This window comes from Neomonachus schauinslandi, chromosome 8, assembly GCF_002201575.2.
Source record: "Neomonachus schauinslandi chromosome 8, ASM220157v2, whole genome shotgun sequence".
Classification (NCBI taxonomy): Eukaryota; Metazoa; Chordata; class Mammalia; order Carnivora; family Phocidae; genus Neomonachus; species Neomonachus schauinslandi.
In genome coordinates, this window is record NC_058410.1 from 1,903,244 (window position 1) to 1,918,646 (window position 15,403).

A 15,403-nucleotide genomic window follows, 5' to 3' on the forward strand; every position below is an offset into this window, starting at 1 on the left:
TAAGAAATTGAGAAAAAATGCAAAATTATACACTGTAATAATAATTAAAAAAATCTGTCCTAGGTTTGAGGCTGCAGATCTTATTTCCTTGACTGTAAAACCCCTGTGTCCCATGTGGGCTACACAGTGGCTCCCTGAGAACCGGCCGAGCCCTCAGCACACAGCTGCTGAGTGCTCCTCTGTCCCCTTCTCAAGTCTCCTGCCCTGGTCCTTTGGGATGTGAGGACTGCCGAGTGCTATGCTTAGACCCCTTTCTCTTTCTCTTCTGTGCATCCACTACGGGTTTTTGCTTTGTGGTCACTTGGCTCCGTATGCTAAAGACCGAAGTGTTACCCAGTATTAAACTGGAATCCATCTATTCAGTATGGAGCTTCACAAAATACACCTACTGGTCTCAGAAAAGAACCCTTTAAGGGCACTTACTCTACTGCTTACCACCTGCTACGGGCTCACCCGGGTCCCCTAAAATTCATACACAGAAGTCCCAACCCCGTGTACCACAGAACGCGACCTTACTTGGAGAAAGGGTCTTGACGGAAGTGAGCGAGGACAGCAGGTCTAACATGACTTGTGTCCGTATAAATAGTGGATGTGTGGAGACACACATGCCCACAGGGAGAACACCTGTGAAAATGAAGGCAGAGAACCACCCAGCCCACACCGTGACCTTGGACTTCCTGCCTCCTGGACTAGGAGACAACCGTCTGTCGCTGATGCATCGAGCTTGTGGAAGTCCGTCACAGCGACCCAGGCAAACCAACACGCCAGTGTTTCCTTAGCTGTGCACATGCCACACCCCAGAGGGGTACTGAACTGGCTGAATCCGAGTTCTGACCCCGGAAAGAATGAAAGCCACCTATGACGAAGTCCAGGGACAGTGGGGAGGTGAGACTCGGGAAGCCCACCTGCACTATCCGGCTGAGGTGACAATCAGCTGCCAGCTCCAAGCCCTGCTTCTCTGCCCACGCTTCCACGTGTCCCAGCTGCTGGCGGATAATCGCCCCCCAGTAGTGCGAGCACAGTCCCGACTCGGGATCGGTCACCAATCTGTTGAAGAGCCACATGTTGATGAAGTGGAAGAGCTGGGAGAAGAGCTGGATGGTCAGGGCAGCGTTGACTCGGCAGCGTCGCAGCAAAGACATGGCTCCCGTGAGCGTGTGCAGAACGTCATCTGGTCAGAGACACGGGATGAAAGCAAGAGTCTTTTGAACGAACGGTGAATTCAGAAAATGGCAGTTACAGTAAGAATGCCTACCGGGTCACTTTTGAGACACCGGTCTCTTCAGACAGGAGATGACAGTGAGGTGTGAAACCACACACGGCTGGTAACTACGCACACCGCAGCTCCCCCCAAGACACCTTCTGAAAAACCATGACACACCAACCCAGAGCTGTTCTTGAAAGAGAACAGACAGCAGTTACGATTTACTGAAGAATACCAAAGCCAATAGGTTATCTCATTTATTTTGAAAATACCTCCTTCTTACGCATGTGAAATATTAAAATGAAGTTAAACAGAAGGAGGGAAGAAGGAAAGCCCAGAGAGAGAGAGAGAGAAGGAGAGACAGGGAGGGAGGAGAAAAGGGGCATCCTAACCTATTTTTGGTCTTTGTAGACTGTTCTCTTCAGGGTCATCCAGAAAGGCTGGCATATAATTATTCAGTTCTGATTGAAGACAATGAACCAGGTATCTGAAAAAACGTAGGCAATTTTAATAACCTCAGCAGGACACACTGCTATTGTCAGACATGACATGCACAAGTGAAATAGTTTATACGGTTTAGAAATATTTTCCATTTACAATACAACAGTATTGTATTCCTGAAACATAGCTAATAAATTCAATTTCTTAAATCAACACATTTGGCACATAGTTATTCATGCTTCTCGCTATTCATCTTTAATTAGGGTAAATAAAAACCTTTAAAAAAAAAAATCTCTACAGAATAGTGCAATCTCCAAAAACGTGCTCCTTACTTAAACGCCATTTGAACCAAGTGTGCTAAAACGTCTTGGGCATCCAATGTGATTCGACTAAGATCTCGGTCCTGTTTAATGAAGTTGAGCAGCTCAGATGCATTGGCCATCCAGAAGGCAAGTGCCCCTGCAATATTCTTCTGTTTCTGTAGACAGAACACATTTCCATAAGCGATCCAAAGACAAACAAAAAGAATGAAAAAAAAAAAAGGAATGCTCTTGAAAAGCTGCTGGAGATAGACCAGTACCTTCCCATTGTCACCAAGGTATTTAGCACAGATACCAGATATTTGCAAAGGAATTTGGATACATTCACAGCAATGGAACTGCAACATCTTCTTAGGATTCATGGACAGACACATGGATCCAGTTAGCTCCCATGTATGGAATCAGGGCCGAAAACAGAGATATCAAACCCTACAACACCCAATTGGAGATTGTGCATTATCTGGTAATCTGTGAAGTACACACGCGTCTATCCATGGTTACCCACAGCCACCCTGATACGCGTAGTCACTGGCTCGGATGCCGAGGAACTCGGTATCAAGTACTGATCTATCACATCATCTCCCGACCACATGTGCAGGCCAGGCAACTTCAGATGAGATCCAAAGAATAGGAACCAAGGATAAACAAGAAAGAGGAGAAACAGAACTTTTGTCATTTCATATCCACACTGAAGTGCATTAAGCAGAAATTATGAAATGCTGATAAAGGTTGCACAGTCAAAAAAGGATTTAGTACTGCATGTTTCAGTTGCTGAATGAGTGTTATGAACCGTCCAGTCCGGTTGCTGGAGTATTGTGTTTGACATGGAAGCAGCGCGAGAAACTCAGCTAAGCCGACATAGCCAGGACCAGTTCCCAGCAGCACGTCCTACCTGATCAACCTGGTCTACTTCCTGGAGAAAAACAGACGAAGGGAAATCAAGCAGAACGAGAGAAAGAAACTTGTAAACAATCATGATAGTTTAAATAAATCAAAACACTAACATGAAGGTACGACATGAAGGTACGACATTTAGTTATGTTATTCCCAAATTACATATTCATTCCTGGCTCTGAAGCAGCTTTGGAAGTACATGACATAAAGGATAAGTTCTACGTTCTTAACACTGGCGCAGTAAGGGAGGGAATTCCCAGAATTTATACAAAGGAATGTGACAATTAACACAGGAACACACTGATCTCTTTAAAAGATTTATAAATGAAGGACTTCTTAACGTCTTTTAATGATATCGTGTGTCTAACTACTTAAAGGTATATAAGATGAGTGTCTATCCTCTAGTTTAATAGGATGAAAGAGACAGAAAGACCAACAGAAACAATAAAAATAAAAGTTAAAAATTTTTTAATGTATAAAAAACAACTATACTAAAACGGAGTAAATCGGTTTTTGAAAGCAGGGTTTTACAAATTTAAGCATTTATTCATTACTACGATTCTTTCCTAAAACTTTAAGATTCCTCCAATCACATACTAACCCTAAATGTGTTTTAAAAGACCTGTTGTGATAATGATGATCTCACTGACTAGTTCAAATTCAATCAGAAAAAGTCTATCTGCAGTAGTCTGATGACAGGAGTTTCACAATCTGAAACAGGCTTTAGAAACGCAAACATGAGGGAAGACAGACAATGGCTCTGAACAAAAGGAAATCTGTTTCTTTATAAATTAGTAAGAGAGGAACACAAAAATGGAATCCAAATAAAATGACAATCCTTTTTAGCTGTTTCCTCACTTGGGTAAAAGAACTGTAAGCTCATGAGATTCATAGGCTAACCCTTCAAACATAAAAGAAACAGTTCTTGAAAAATTTGGCCTTTTAAAAACAATTCTGAAGGAATCAACAGATTAGTTTGCTCAAGCTACCCTCACAGGAGGAAAACAACCAAACCATTTAATCATGTTGCTTCATAATATGTAACTAGAGTTTTATATTTCGTGGCCGAATAACAGCACTGATAAGTGGTTTGGAAAAACTTAAAATCTTTACATTTACTTTTAAGGACTTAAGATTAAATCTTCAAATTATCTGTGAGTTTGGAAAACTGCTATGCCAATTTTACCAACTACAGATGAAGAGTACTTAAAAAGAAACAAACCATACTACAAAAAGAATACTCTTAGTTCCTTAAGCTTTCCACAGTTTTATGAAAGATTTTCAACATTTCATCATCACTGAGAAATGTCGTGATGTCCATCACACCTAAATGAGTGCTATCAAAAATCCACATAATTACTACCAACATCATACACTCACACTAGAAAAGAGCATGCCTTTGTAACCATGAGAAGACTCTAAGGAGGCAGGTGCCAGGGACTGGGAGGGGTTATGAGGACAAACTGCTTCATGGGCACAGGTTTTACTTTAAAGTGATGGGAATGTTCCGGAACCACAAGTGGTTGCTGCACAACAACACTGTGAATGTACGAAATGCTACTGAATGAGTCACTTTAAAATGGTTAATTTTACGTTAATGTGAAATTCACCTCAACATGTCACTGTTTTTAATTCTAAAAAAATCCCCACAAGTCTCGATACATTCTCACAACCACTGCCATTTTAAGGATCTTTCCCGTGATCATTACATTCCCACATTCAGATTACTTTCCCGTATTCTAACATTTGTAGGAAGAAACAAAAAACAAGTTTACATTTCTTTTCAACTTTTAAAGCTATACCATTGTCCATGCTATTTATAGAACTTGCATTTCAGAAAAGACTGTGGAGGTCAAGTCCAACATATGACCAGGCGGGAACACGAAAGCCACTGGCTTCCTGGTGTAGGACAAGGGGCACACTTACTGAACTGGCTCTGCAGGCTGAGGCTTACCTGGATCACCCCCTCCATCATGCTCACCATCCTGTTGACTATTGCAATCACTTTGTGAGTACGCTCGGTAGGACTGACATCCGGTCTGTACTGGCAGGACAATACATACCGACATGCCATATATAATACATATGTAGGTGACAACTTAAAATGGACTGTAGAGCTATTAGTATAATTTATAATGGCAGATAAAAATGAATCTTCAGCTGTGAAAAGATTTCAAAAAAGAAGAAAAAGAAAAAAAAGAACAAAAAAAAACCCATGAAAATCAGATGGAGGAAAATGGAACAAGAAATAATTCACTAACAATGGAATCTGAAATTACTCACAACTTTCCCTGAATTCAATGCTTGCAGGCAATATCAGTTCAGGCCCAGGAGCATCCTGAGTTCTGAAAGAAAAAAGTGGCCATCTCTTAAAAACAGGTCATGTGGCTAATAACATCACTAACAATCTATGCGTATTTTGGCAACTGTTTTTACAGTCTCCATATGGTTCTTACAAATAATACACAGCCCAATGACTCCTGTTCACATGGAAACTGTTCAAATATTCAGACGAGTGTACTGAGAGTGATCATATCCATACTCCTCACAGAGGTCAGTTCCCTGAAGTATCTGCTTCCATCCTGAGAACTGATCTGACCACGATTCTCTATTATTCATGAAGGTTTCGTGCGGAGTAGGGCGACCAGGCTGCCATGCACCTGCTACAGCAATGGCTCGAGTCACAGTGAAAGGCCACTGCTAGGAGACATGAGAAAAACTAAACCACCGTGGGCCTGAAACTGAGCTCTCACACATGACGAACAAGTTCCTAAGAGCCAGACACTGCCCTTGGCTTCTGATAGAGCTCAGAGAAGATCATCCCCGCAGGCCCCTTCAGTCACTCCGTATTACCATTTCTCGATGCTCACAGGGAAGCCCGCCTTCAGAAGAAGTAATCCTACTCACACTTTTTCTTAAAGTCACATCAATTCCAGACACCTTTCATCATTTAGCCGGACACTACAAAAACAAGGCACTGCCGAGAAATATAAACCAAGGGCAACTAGTATTCGGGACACTTCGAAGAATTAGCACTGTACTAATGTTTATGTATTTCCAGGTATTCTGGGTCAAAGTACCTCAAAGTTTAGGTACATTTCTAGTTCTATAAAAGAGTTCTCCAAACAGTGGATCACCCTGCCCCCACTGGTAGGGTGGAAGGTTCACTGTTACGTGAAATTCTTCTTTCAGTTATAAATATATACATATGTAGGTATGTGTCCACTGGGGCACAATATACAACAGGATTCTGTGTTGTGTACTGTGGTCAAACAACATCTGAAAGCCATTAGTAAGCACAGAATTTCTAAAATGTGTAAAATAATTACAAATCCAATTGAGATCTCCTTACCTTAGATGTATACTGTTCTCGATGGATGGTGTTCAGTTTAACTACTCTTTCGTGTAGACATGTGATTAGAATTTCAAGCAATTTAATCATTACTCTAAGCTACTTGGCTACTAGCTGTATTTTATGTGTAACATTTGTAAGTCACCCCCCACCCCAAACAAACTGGCAAGTAATTAGATTCCTAAAGAGTTTAAATCTTTACCATTTAGCTCAGCTTTTACAGATGACCAGGAAAAATTTTACAAAATATGTCTTCGAATAGATTAAGAAAATTAAAGTTGACAGCAAAAGCAAAGAAACATGCGTTGTGCCTTCCCACAAACTTAACTGGAAAGTAAAGAGTGGGGCTACAGTGACTTACTCTGGGATGAAAGAACTACTGAGGAAAATATGAGCTTAGACAAAACTGAGGTCAGTATTCAAACACAGCTTCACATCTGCTGGAAGGGCGAGTCAACAGCCTTATCAGTGCTTATGAATTTGTGAGTTAAATGACAGTCATTTTCAGCAGGAACACTGAAGTCTACCAATCCTGGATAAACGGTGATGAACCTGGCTGATTTCAGGGTTTAGAGTCACGGCTGTGACCGCTCATTCACTACATGGGCTCCTGTGACAACTTCTTTAAGAAAGGCGACGAGAGGGAGAAGAGCCCGTGATGGCCACAGACCAGTCACTGGTCCCCAGCAGCTCCCATCCCGCCACCCCACCTCCCCTGGCACTGAAGGAGCAACAAAGAGAAACACAGCAAGTTACCTCAAACTGTTTTAATCATGAGAAGGAAAAAGAAAAGTCTTTCCATCAAATTATATGCTTCACAGTTTCTTATCCTGTCTATGATTAAACAATTTAGATTTAACTCAACAATTCAGGTGTAAAAGGCTCTTATAAACAATAGAATTTAAATGCCCAATTACGTTAACATGTCTCTCTTAACTCCTATATTTATAGACATCTAAAATTGCAGATAAGCAGTTACTTTCAATTTACTATCTATACAATAAACTGGATGAACCTTACCAATTGTTTCCTCAATTTAACACATCTAGTAAAAATAAGGAATTTAATCTCTCACCAAAAAAAAAAAAAAAAAGGGGGGGTCAGTGAGAACTTAAGGCACTCCATTATTCAAAAAGATGTCTTTCCTTGACTAACATCAGTATTTTTTTTTTTTAAGACTGTATTTATTTATTTGACACAGAGAGAGAGAGAGAGAGTGAGAGCAGGAACACAGCAGGGGGAGTGGGAGAGGGAGAAGAAGGCTTCCCGCCGAGCAGGGAGCCCGACACAGGGCTCGATCCCAGGACCCTGGGACCATGACCTGAGCCGAAGGCAGACGCTCAACGACTGAGCCACCCAGGCGCCCCAAGACAACTTAGATTTTTATGAATATACCAATTAAGTGAAGCACTGCTTACACCCACATTGTATATGTGAAAAACAAAGACCAAAAATAGAAGAATCACCTGTTTCCATCACTGCTGTAGTACCAACAAAGTCGTACATACCTACAGCTCCAATAAAACCTGTAGTAAAACCTTTACTCACAGGATAAAATCCGAACATACAATGAACCATCAGATGGCTATCTGACACTGTACTAACCTACTATATTTACTTACCAACTATATATATATAGTTTACACACTGATTAATTTTGCATGTCCTAAAAGAATTATCCTAATTGCTCTTTCCTCTCCCCCATTTGATTTATTCACTCATTCAAATATTTATGGGCTAAGAACTATGATACATTGCTCTCAATCACCTTATAAATAAATAGAGGCACTCTTTATGATGCTAGTTTACCATTTGGAATATCTTATTCTAGAATACACCACCAAAAACAAGTACAGACACAGAAAGTAGACTTATTATTACATCTAAAAAAATGCACACAGCCAACAAAAATCTTGAATAATAACCAAAAGTGCCGGATAAAAACAAGGGAAAAACCCGAGATTCCCATATCAATCTACAAACTGAATTACTGTGATAAATGATATTAAAAACTTATAACACACAGCGCCCTCTACTGGAAGATGGAAAATTAAAGAACTACATCAGCTGCCTGTCACCAAATTGATACATGACCTTGGGCTAGTCACCTGCCTCAGTTACCAGATCTGAGAGAGAACAGTTAGAATGGCTTCATCAAAAATCTGAATAGCACAAAAAGAAGGACACCCCCAGTTCCACTGCTGACACTGAGAGTACGGGATACGGTACTCCTGAGCTATTGCCCAATTGCTGTCTGTGTTTAGAAACCTGCTGGAGAAGTACTCGAACCACATCACACTGCTGCTGAAGGTCATCAGCATTTGGAACTCATCACCTGTTACTTCAATGTGCGAGGCACTGACATCACTTTTCAATATTTAAACAATGTTAAGAAGTCACAAGGAAGTAGAATTCTAATTAAGGTAACACGTACTTAAAAATCATAAGAAAAGGAAGTAACAAAAGGCAGAAGTTCTCCATTCAAAAACACTAGGCAAGAACAATGGCAGAAGAAACAGATATTTACCCCTACCCTTCTCAGCAGAACATAAGACACAGTAACGTGGCACTCGCTAAATCCTAAAAACTCCACCTGAAGTCATGTTTGGCTTCATGTATTTAAACATGGAAGGATTTTGTATACGGATGGGTGAAATGATGAGTAAATTATCTAAATATAAAAATTATCAAATATTAACATCCTAGAAAAACTTCCTTTCTCCACGTTTTACAGAAGAGCACATTTAAAACAGAAACCTTTTTAACTCAGAGCACCTCCCACTTCAACCGGACAGACGGCGCCGCGGCCCTGGGGTAAGGAGCACCACTCTCATGAAACCCTCTCCAGTGCAGTGATGTGAAAAGAAAACAGCATTCTAAAACTGTCAGCCAAGCCTCAGTAGATTCAATCATCTTTACCCCAAGCCCTTTCTAGGAATACTTTCACTTCTTTCATAATTAAAAAAAGAACTACCTCCTACCTGTTTTCTTGCCTGCGGTAGTCCTGCTGCCGTTCTCCTCTGATCATTGGCTTCACCATCCCACGCTCCGCCGTGCTGGAGGCGGGCAGCACCCTGTCGCTGTCCAGCCTCGTGGTGCTCTAAGCCAGGGGAAGACACAGCATTTAACCAAGCAAACCAACCAGGCTTTCACTTACTCTTGCAGGTGAAGATCTGATGCAAGGCTGCCAGGCAGGGGAAGGCAGGAGAGGGATGCAGAGGAGGAGCATGGACAAGAAAAAGGCACAGCAATGCTGGGGATGCCATGTCCACAGCGGCATGCCCCAAAACACAGTCTTCAAAAGAACAATAAAACACACAGCCACTTTGCTTTTCAAAGAGCTAGACGTGGGCTTTAAAACACAGGCAGAAGTGGTACATATACACAAGGGTTCCTCAACCAGTACAGTAAAAACAGGAACTACTCCAAAAAGTTCTAATTCAGGAGAGAGCTGAGAGAATATGTACAATATGAAAAGTCAGGGTCTTTGCTTTACTTGTTAAGAAAGGATTTAAAAATCTACTCATCATAGCTCAACACCCAATGAAGAAGTGAGTACAGAAACTGGTTTATTTCTTGCCCTTCATCAACAGAGAAAAGGCACACTTATAGCGGCCCAATATGGTACATTTAAGCTCTTCCAAGCAGGGCATATCCCTAACCAACCCAAGGCAGACAAAACAGATAAGCAACCTATATTAGTAAGAAAATAATCAGAACACAATCAATAAAATCATACAAAGAAATTCACTGTAGCAACAATTTTATGTCAAATTTCTCATTGTATTTGTTTATTTGTAGAAATTGACCTTGATAATAGAAATCATTCTTGTCTTACCAACCAGAGAGTAACTTTGGGCTGTATTTATCTTTACGGTTTTTCTTATTTTCCATAAATGAGGTTATCCAACCTACTTTGTAATAAATACTCTTTTTCATATGTTGTAAACATCTTACAATATTTTTATGTTACAGAACTGTAATGGTTGTGTAACATTTTGTTGTCTATTCACCAAAGTTCATTGAACTAATCCATGATTACATTGTTTAAAATGTTCACCAGGACAGGGTGTCCTGACAACCATGTCTGTAAATATATATATTCACACACAATGATTACTTCCATAAAACACATTTATAGAAATAAAATGCTTGGTCAATGGACGGCAACAGACTACAAAAAACTGTTATAAATGAATAATAAGAAGGCAATGGATAAATTATGGTATGTTTATAAGCTAACATATTACAAAATAATTTTAGCCTGTTTTCAAATAAAATGATTACAAAAGCATAGCCAAAGGCCATAGGACAGAAAGGTGTGTGTGTGTGCACATGGGGATATTTAATTATTTCAAAGTGTATTAATGAACACATGTACAACATAAAGAGCTCAGAAAAAGATCCATCAAAATGTTACCAATAGCCAACTATAAATTGAGGATGAATGATTTTCATTTCTGTACATTTTTTCTTAATTTACCAAGTTTTCTGTTTTGACTATACACTTTCAGAAGTTTTTATTTAATTTGGAGAGAGAGCACGAGAGAGAGCACGCGTGTGCAAGCATTCATGCATGGAGGGGAGGGGCAGAGGCAGAGGGAGAGGGAGAGAGAGAGAGAGAGAATCAAGACGACACCCTGCTGAGCGTGGAGCCCGACACGGGGCTCAATCCCATTACCCCGAGATCATGACAGGAGCTGAAATTAGAGTCTGACACCCAATCGACTGAGCCTCCCAGGCGCTCCTAAGAAACTCAACTTTTTATGAAGACAGTTACATTTGGTTCCAAGAGTATCTGCTCACGCAGTCGCTCAACAGCTCTTTACTGTGGCTCTTCAATGCCCTGAGCGCTTTCTGAGCACAAGCAGCACAGCAATGAACACGTCAAGTGAGGTCCCTGCTTGCACAGAGCTCACATTCCACAGTCGGCACAGGAGATGGCATACTATGGGCTGGCACAGAGAATTTAAAGTAAGGTGTAATTATGCCTGGATGCTCAAGGAAGTTTCTTCAAGGAGGTGATGTGTAAACTGAGGTCTCATTAGGAAGGGGCTAGCTGCATGAAAACCAGTGGGAAGAACATTCTAGGAAGAGCAAACATGCCCGAGCCTTCAGACGGGAAAGAGGTGTGTAGTCCGTGTGGCCAGCACAGGCTAAGCCGAGAGGAAAGGTGGGCCAGGTCAGAAGGGGCTGTGAAGGCAGGGCAGTAAGAGGATCGAATTCCTATTTTCAGAACACCAGCCCGGCCACTGGGAGAAGAGCGGCAAGCCAGGTCAGCAGAGGAAAGGTTGCTAACTAGAAGCCATGCAGATTCCCTGCCACGTGACACCTGGAGCCTCTGCCCGACCACTCACGGCGGCAACAGAGAAAGACAGGCACTTGTGGACTATTTCAGACGAAGAGCAAACGAAACTTGCCAACAAGTGAATGTAGAGGCTGAGGGAAGGGAAAGAACCCAGGATAAGCAGTGGTGGACTTCTGTGGGGACAACGCTATGGGTGAGGATATCATTTACTGAGACGGGGAAGGATCAGCAAAACAAAGATGTTTGAGAAAGAAAATCAGTTCTGTTTCAGCTACATTAAACCTGAAATATGTCTTAGACATCACCACAGCTGTATCAAGCAAGCCTCTGGGGTCTGCAGCGGTCAGGGCCAAAGACACAGTCAAGAGTCATCAATATTTAGATGTACTTTAGCTCCCCGACTGCATAAGATCACCTCAGGAACACGTATACACAGGAGAGACGGAGCCCTAGGTCTAAAACCAACGTGAAAGTTAAGTGGAGAAAGACGTGGAGGAGGTACTACCAACAGATGAGACCCAGGAGGACTGAGCACCGAGGTGGGAGAAATCGGGAGGGCGACACCCTGAGGCTGAAATAAGAAAGTGCCCCAAGTAAACGGTGCTAACCTATCTTCAGGCCGACGGAGGGAAACGAGCACTGGACTGGGCAATGGGGATGTCAGCAGAGCACAGGACAGACACAGTCCCTATGAAGGGGCAGGAGCCAAACGGGAGCCAAGGCAAGAAGAGGGAGTAAGAGGACGTGGAGCAGAGACTACCTCCTCCTCAAGCAGCAGAAAACTGGGCCAACAGGTGGAGGGCCCAGGACGGGTGTCTAAGAACAGGAGGTGCTACCGCCTGTCGGGGCTGAGGCTGCATGGCAGCCTCAGCCTGCCGCACCCGGAGCAGCTCCTTCCCTGAATCTGCGCAAAGCCTGTGTTTGGCTTTAACCAATGCAAGGTGAGGGAATCAAAGCTGGGCACCAGCTCTGGCCCAAGCTTAAGAAGGCCTGTCAATTCCATGATTCTGTGAGGCACCAGAACATCTGGCTGCCCTCGGGGAGAGATGGGCAAGAGGTCCCAGGGAGAGAACCTGAGATGACAGGGAGGGGGAGGCCCCACCAGGCCACCAACCAACCCACCAGAAGCTGAATGCAGCAACACAGGTCACCACCAGCAAGACCAGCAAATAAACAGCCCCAGTGAGTCCAAACCAAACTGCACAACTGTCAGTAAATAAAATGGGTGCTGTTTTACTTTAGTCCACTAAGTTTCGGGGTGGTTTGTTACTGAGCGATAGATAACCAAAATGAGGACACAAATTCCTTGATCATGCAAGATAAGGGGTAACTATGGAAGCAAAGTGTCTGAGAAGGTAAGCTGGCAGGTGGATGAGAGGGAAGTCCATTTTCTTCAGAGGTCACCTGGCCAAGAAGAGCTACTTAGACAGAGGATGAGCCTAGGATGCACTGCTTAGAGGAGAAAGCACAGTTCCCCAGCCTTAGGCCTGTTATGTATCACTAAGAGGCAGCACAAGAGATTAGGACAACCCTCAGTTAGCGACCACTGTGAAGTCTGTCTTTGCAACAGTTCTACGAGTATATTACCAATAACTCATCCATGGTGTCCTATGATGCCACACACAGTCCTATCAGGTCATGTAAATTACCTACCTTGCTTGTTGGTAACGCTGTTCCACTATGAACATCTCCTCCTAAATCAAAAGTTGTCTCTTGAACAATTCTTTTAGAATAAAAAAAAAAGAAATACATAGAATTAATAACTCTCAAATGATAAGACATCCTTTTTCTCAATAATACAAAAGAAACGGCTAAATATCCCAATTCAAAGAGCCTCAAGAAATCGCTTTATTTTCAGCATATAAAGTTACAGAATAAAAAAGCTGTTAAAACTTTATGAACTTTTCGGGGCACCTGGGTGGCTCAGTCAGTTAAGCGTCTGCCTTCAGCTTAGGTCATGATCCCAGGGTCCTGGGATGGAGCCCCAAGTCCGGTTTCCTGCTCAGCAGGCAGCCTGCTTCCCCTTCTCCCTCTGCCACACTCTCTCTCTCAAATAAATAAAATCTTTAAAGAACAAAAACTTTATGAACTTTTCTTACTGCTATATACTGAATACTCTCAGGATCATAATTTTTAAGACTATATTTTAATAATAATAAATTAAAAAGAACCATAAAAGAAAAAAGCAAGCTGCTTCATCACATAACAGCACATAAATGAACTGCAGATGTCTATGGTTTCATGAGCCCACTTGCTGGTCCAGGGAAGGGAACCGTGTTCATCGGAGGATAAGGCACGGGAGCGAAGCAGCCATCCTCCCAAAGCCAATCTGGTGATTTTTTTAAAAGCTCATGGATACCACTACTTAGGCTATAATAAAGAAATGGGGAACTTTTGTATAATGATAGTAATCAGATCAAGAGTTACTCTATTTTAAACAATTTCTTAGAATATCTAAAAATACCAAACTTTTAAAACCATCATTATGAAAAATTCAGAATAAACAAAATCTCATTTTGAAGCGTCAATAACCTGAAGCAAGCTATGGTTCTTCAGCACAAATAAAGGTAAATACAATCCATTAATCCCAGACCAAGAGAGAGGCCCCAAAAAAGGGGGAAAAAGAGCCCTAAAAACACCTGGAAACCAACAGGATGGGGTAAGTGCTTAAATTTCCTGGGCTTCTGCCCAAGGTAATCAAAAAGAACGACAATCTCTTTTGTTATCTGAAAGACAATAGTCTAGTTTCACAGCACTGTGGTAACTTTAAACTTATATTTAAGCCCAATCTATAGAATGAAACCACAAGTGATGCAGAAATTCAAAACAATTTTTCAAATTAGAAAATCAGGTACAAATTCCTCCCCTACCGCATCACTATGAAAATAAAATCATCTTGTAATACAAAAACAGCATCATAACTTTAAAATAGTAACTTGAGAAAGTAAAAGCTTGTACTAAAAGCTAAATACTTTGTCACCTACCCTCTGTCACCAAGATACTCACAAAACATAGAAAGTTCTCCTGGTTTCTAATGGTTGGAATGGGAAATTCAGTTGAGTTACTTTGTCTCTGATAATGAAAGCAAGCAGAAGTACGACAGCTCACCTCCCTCCATCATCTATCAAAGCTACATACACACCGCACCAATCCCTAACTCCATGTTACTGATGTACGAAATACAGCCAAAGCCTTCTTGACTCCACACGTGATTATCATCCTAAAATAACAAATCTACTCAACACCATGCAAAGCTCTTTACTTTTTCCCCAAAAGCTAACAAGACTTTAAAGTTTAACATGGACCCATTTGTACTACATTCTGGATATGTAAATGATTACAAAATGACTTATTTATGACTTTAATGACATTATCTACGTATAACCATTGAGGGTAAGAACCATGTCCTGGCCACGTCAGCCCAGAGGACAGTGACACGTGACACAGGTGCCCACGAATCCAGGCTGGGTGAATACATACGTGAAAAGGTGAATGAGTGCATCGAATGCGTCAAAAGAAGTCCCACCCTGACCATCAACATCAAATTGTGCTACTTTGCTAGTCCACCATTCACTAAGGATTTGAAGACACGGACCCTGAAATCTGCAATTAAGAACACATGCATCATGTATCCCTCAAGGAACCAGGAAAAAAAAGAACAAAGCCCAAGGTTACTAGAGGGAAAGAAATAAATAAAATAAAATCAGAAATTAAAAGAGAAGACTTTACAACTGGTACTGGACAACCTAGAAGAAATGGATGAAGTCCTAGAAACATACAAAGTACCAAGACTGAGTCATGATGAGACAGAGAATCTGAACAGATAGATTACTAGCAAGGAGATCGAATCATTAATCAAAAATCACCCAACAAACAAAAGTCTC

General features: G+C 41.6%; 1 protein-coding gene across 9 annotated transcripts in view; it reads right to left on the bottom strand.

Moving 5' to 3' along the window:
• Positions 1 to 15,403, bottom strand: part of AFDN (afadin, adherens junction formation factor) — a 101,298-nt gene that overhangs the window by 49,411 nt on the left and 36,484 nt on the right. For 4 of the 9 annotated variants that reach the window (XM_021693258.1, XM_021693257.1, XM_021693255.1 and 1 more), the window contains exons 10-17: positions 13,173 to 13,242; positions 9,193 to 9,311; positions 5,143 to 5,204; positions 4,814 to 5,019; positions 2,858 to 2,926; positions 1,978 to 2,123; positions 1,597 to 1,691; positions 906 to 1,171 (exon numbers count right to left, since the gene is read on the bottom strand). In XM_021693258.1, the coding sequence (XP_021548933.1) occupies positions 906 to 1,171; positions 1,597 to 1,691; positions 1,978 to 2,123; positions 2,858 to 2,926; positions 4,814 to 5,019; positions 5,143 to 5,204; positions 9,193 to 9,311; positions 13,173 to 13,242 (1,033 nt within the window). The remainder of the gene's footprint in view (positions 1 to 905; positions 1,172 to 1,596; positions 1,692 to 1,977; positions 2,124 to 2,857; positions 2,927 to 4,813; positions 5,020 to 5,142; positions 5,205 to 9,192; positions 9,312 to 13,172; positions 13,243 to 15,403) is intronic. The other 5 variants (XM_044917435.1, XM_044917434.1, XM_044917433.1 and 2 more) reach the window with 2 other exon arrangements.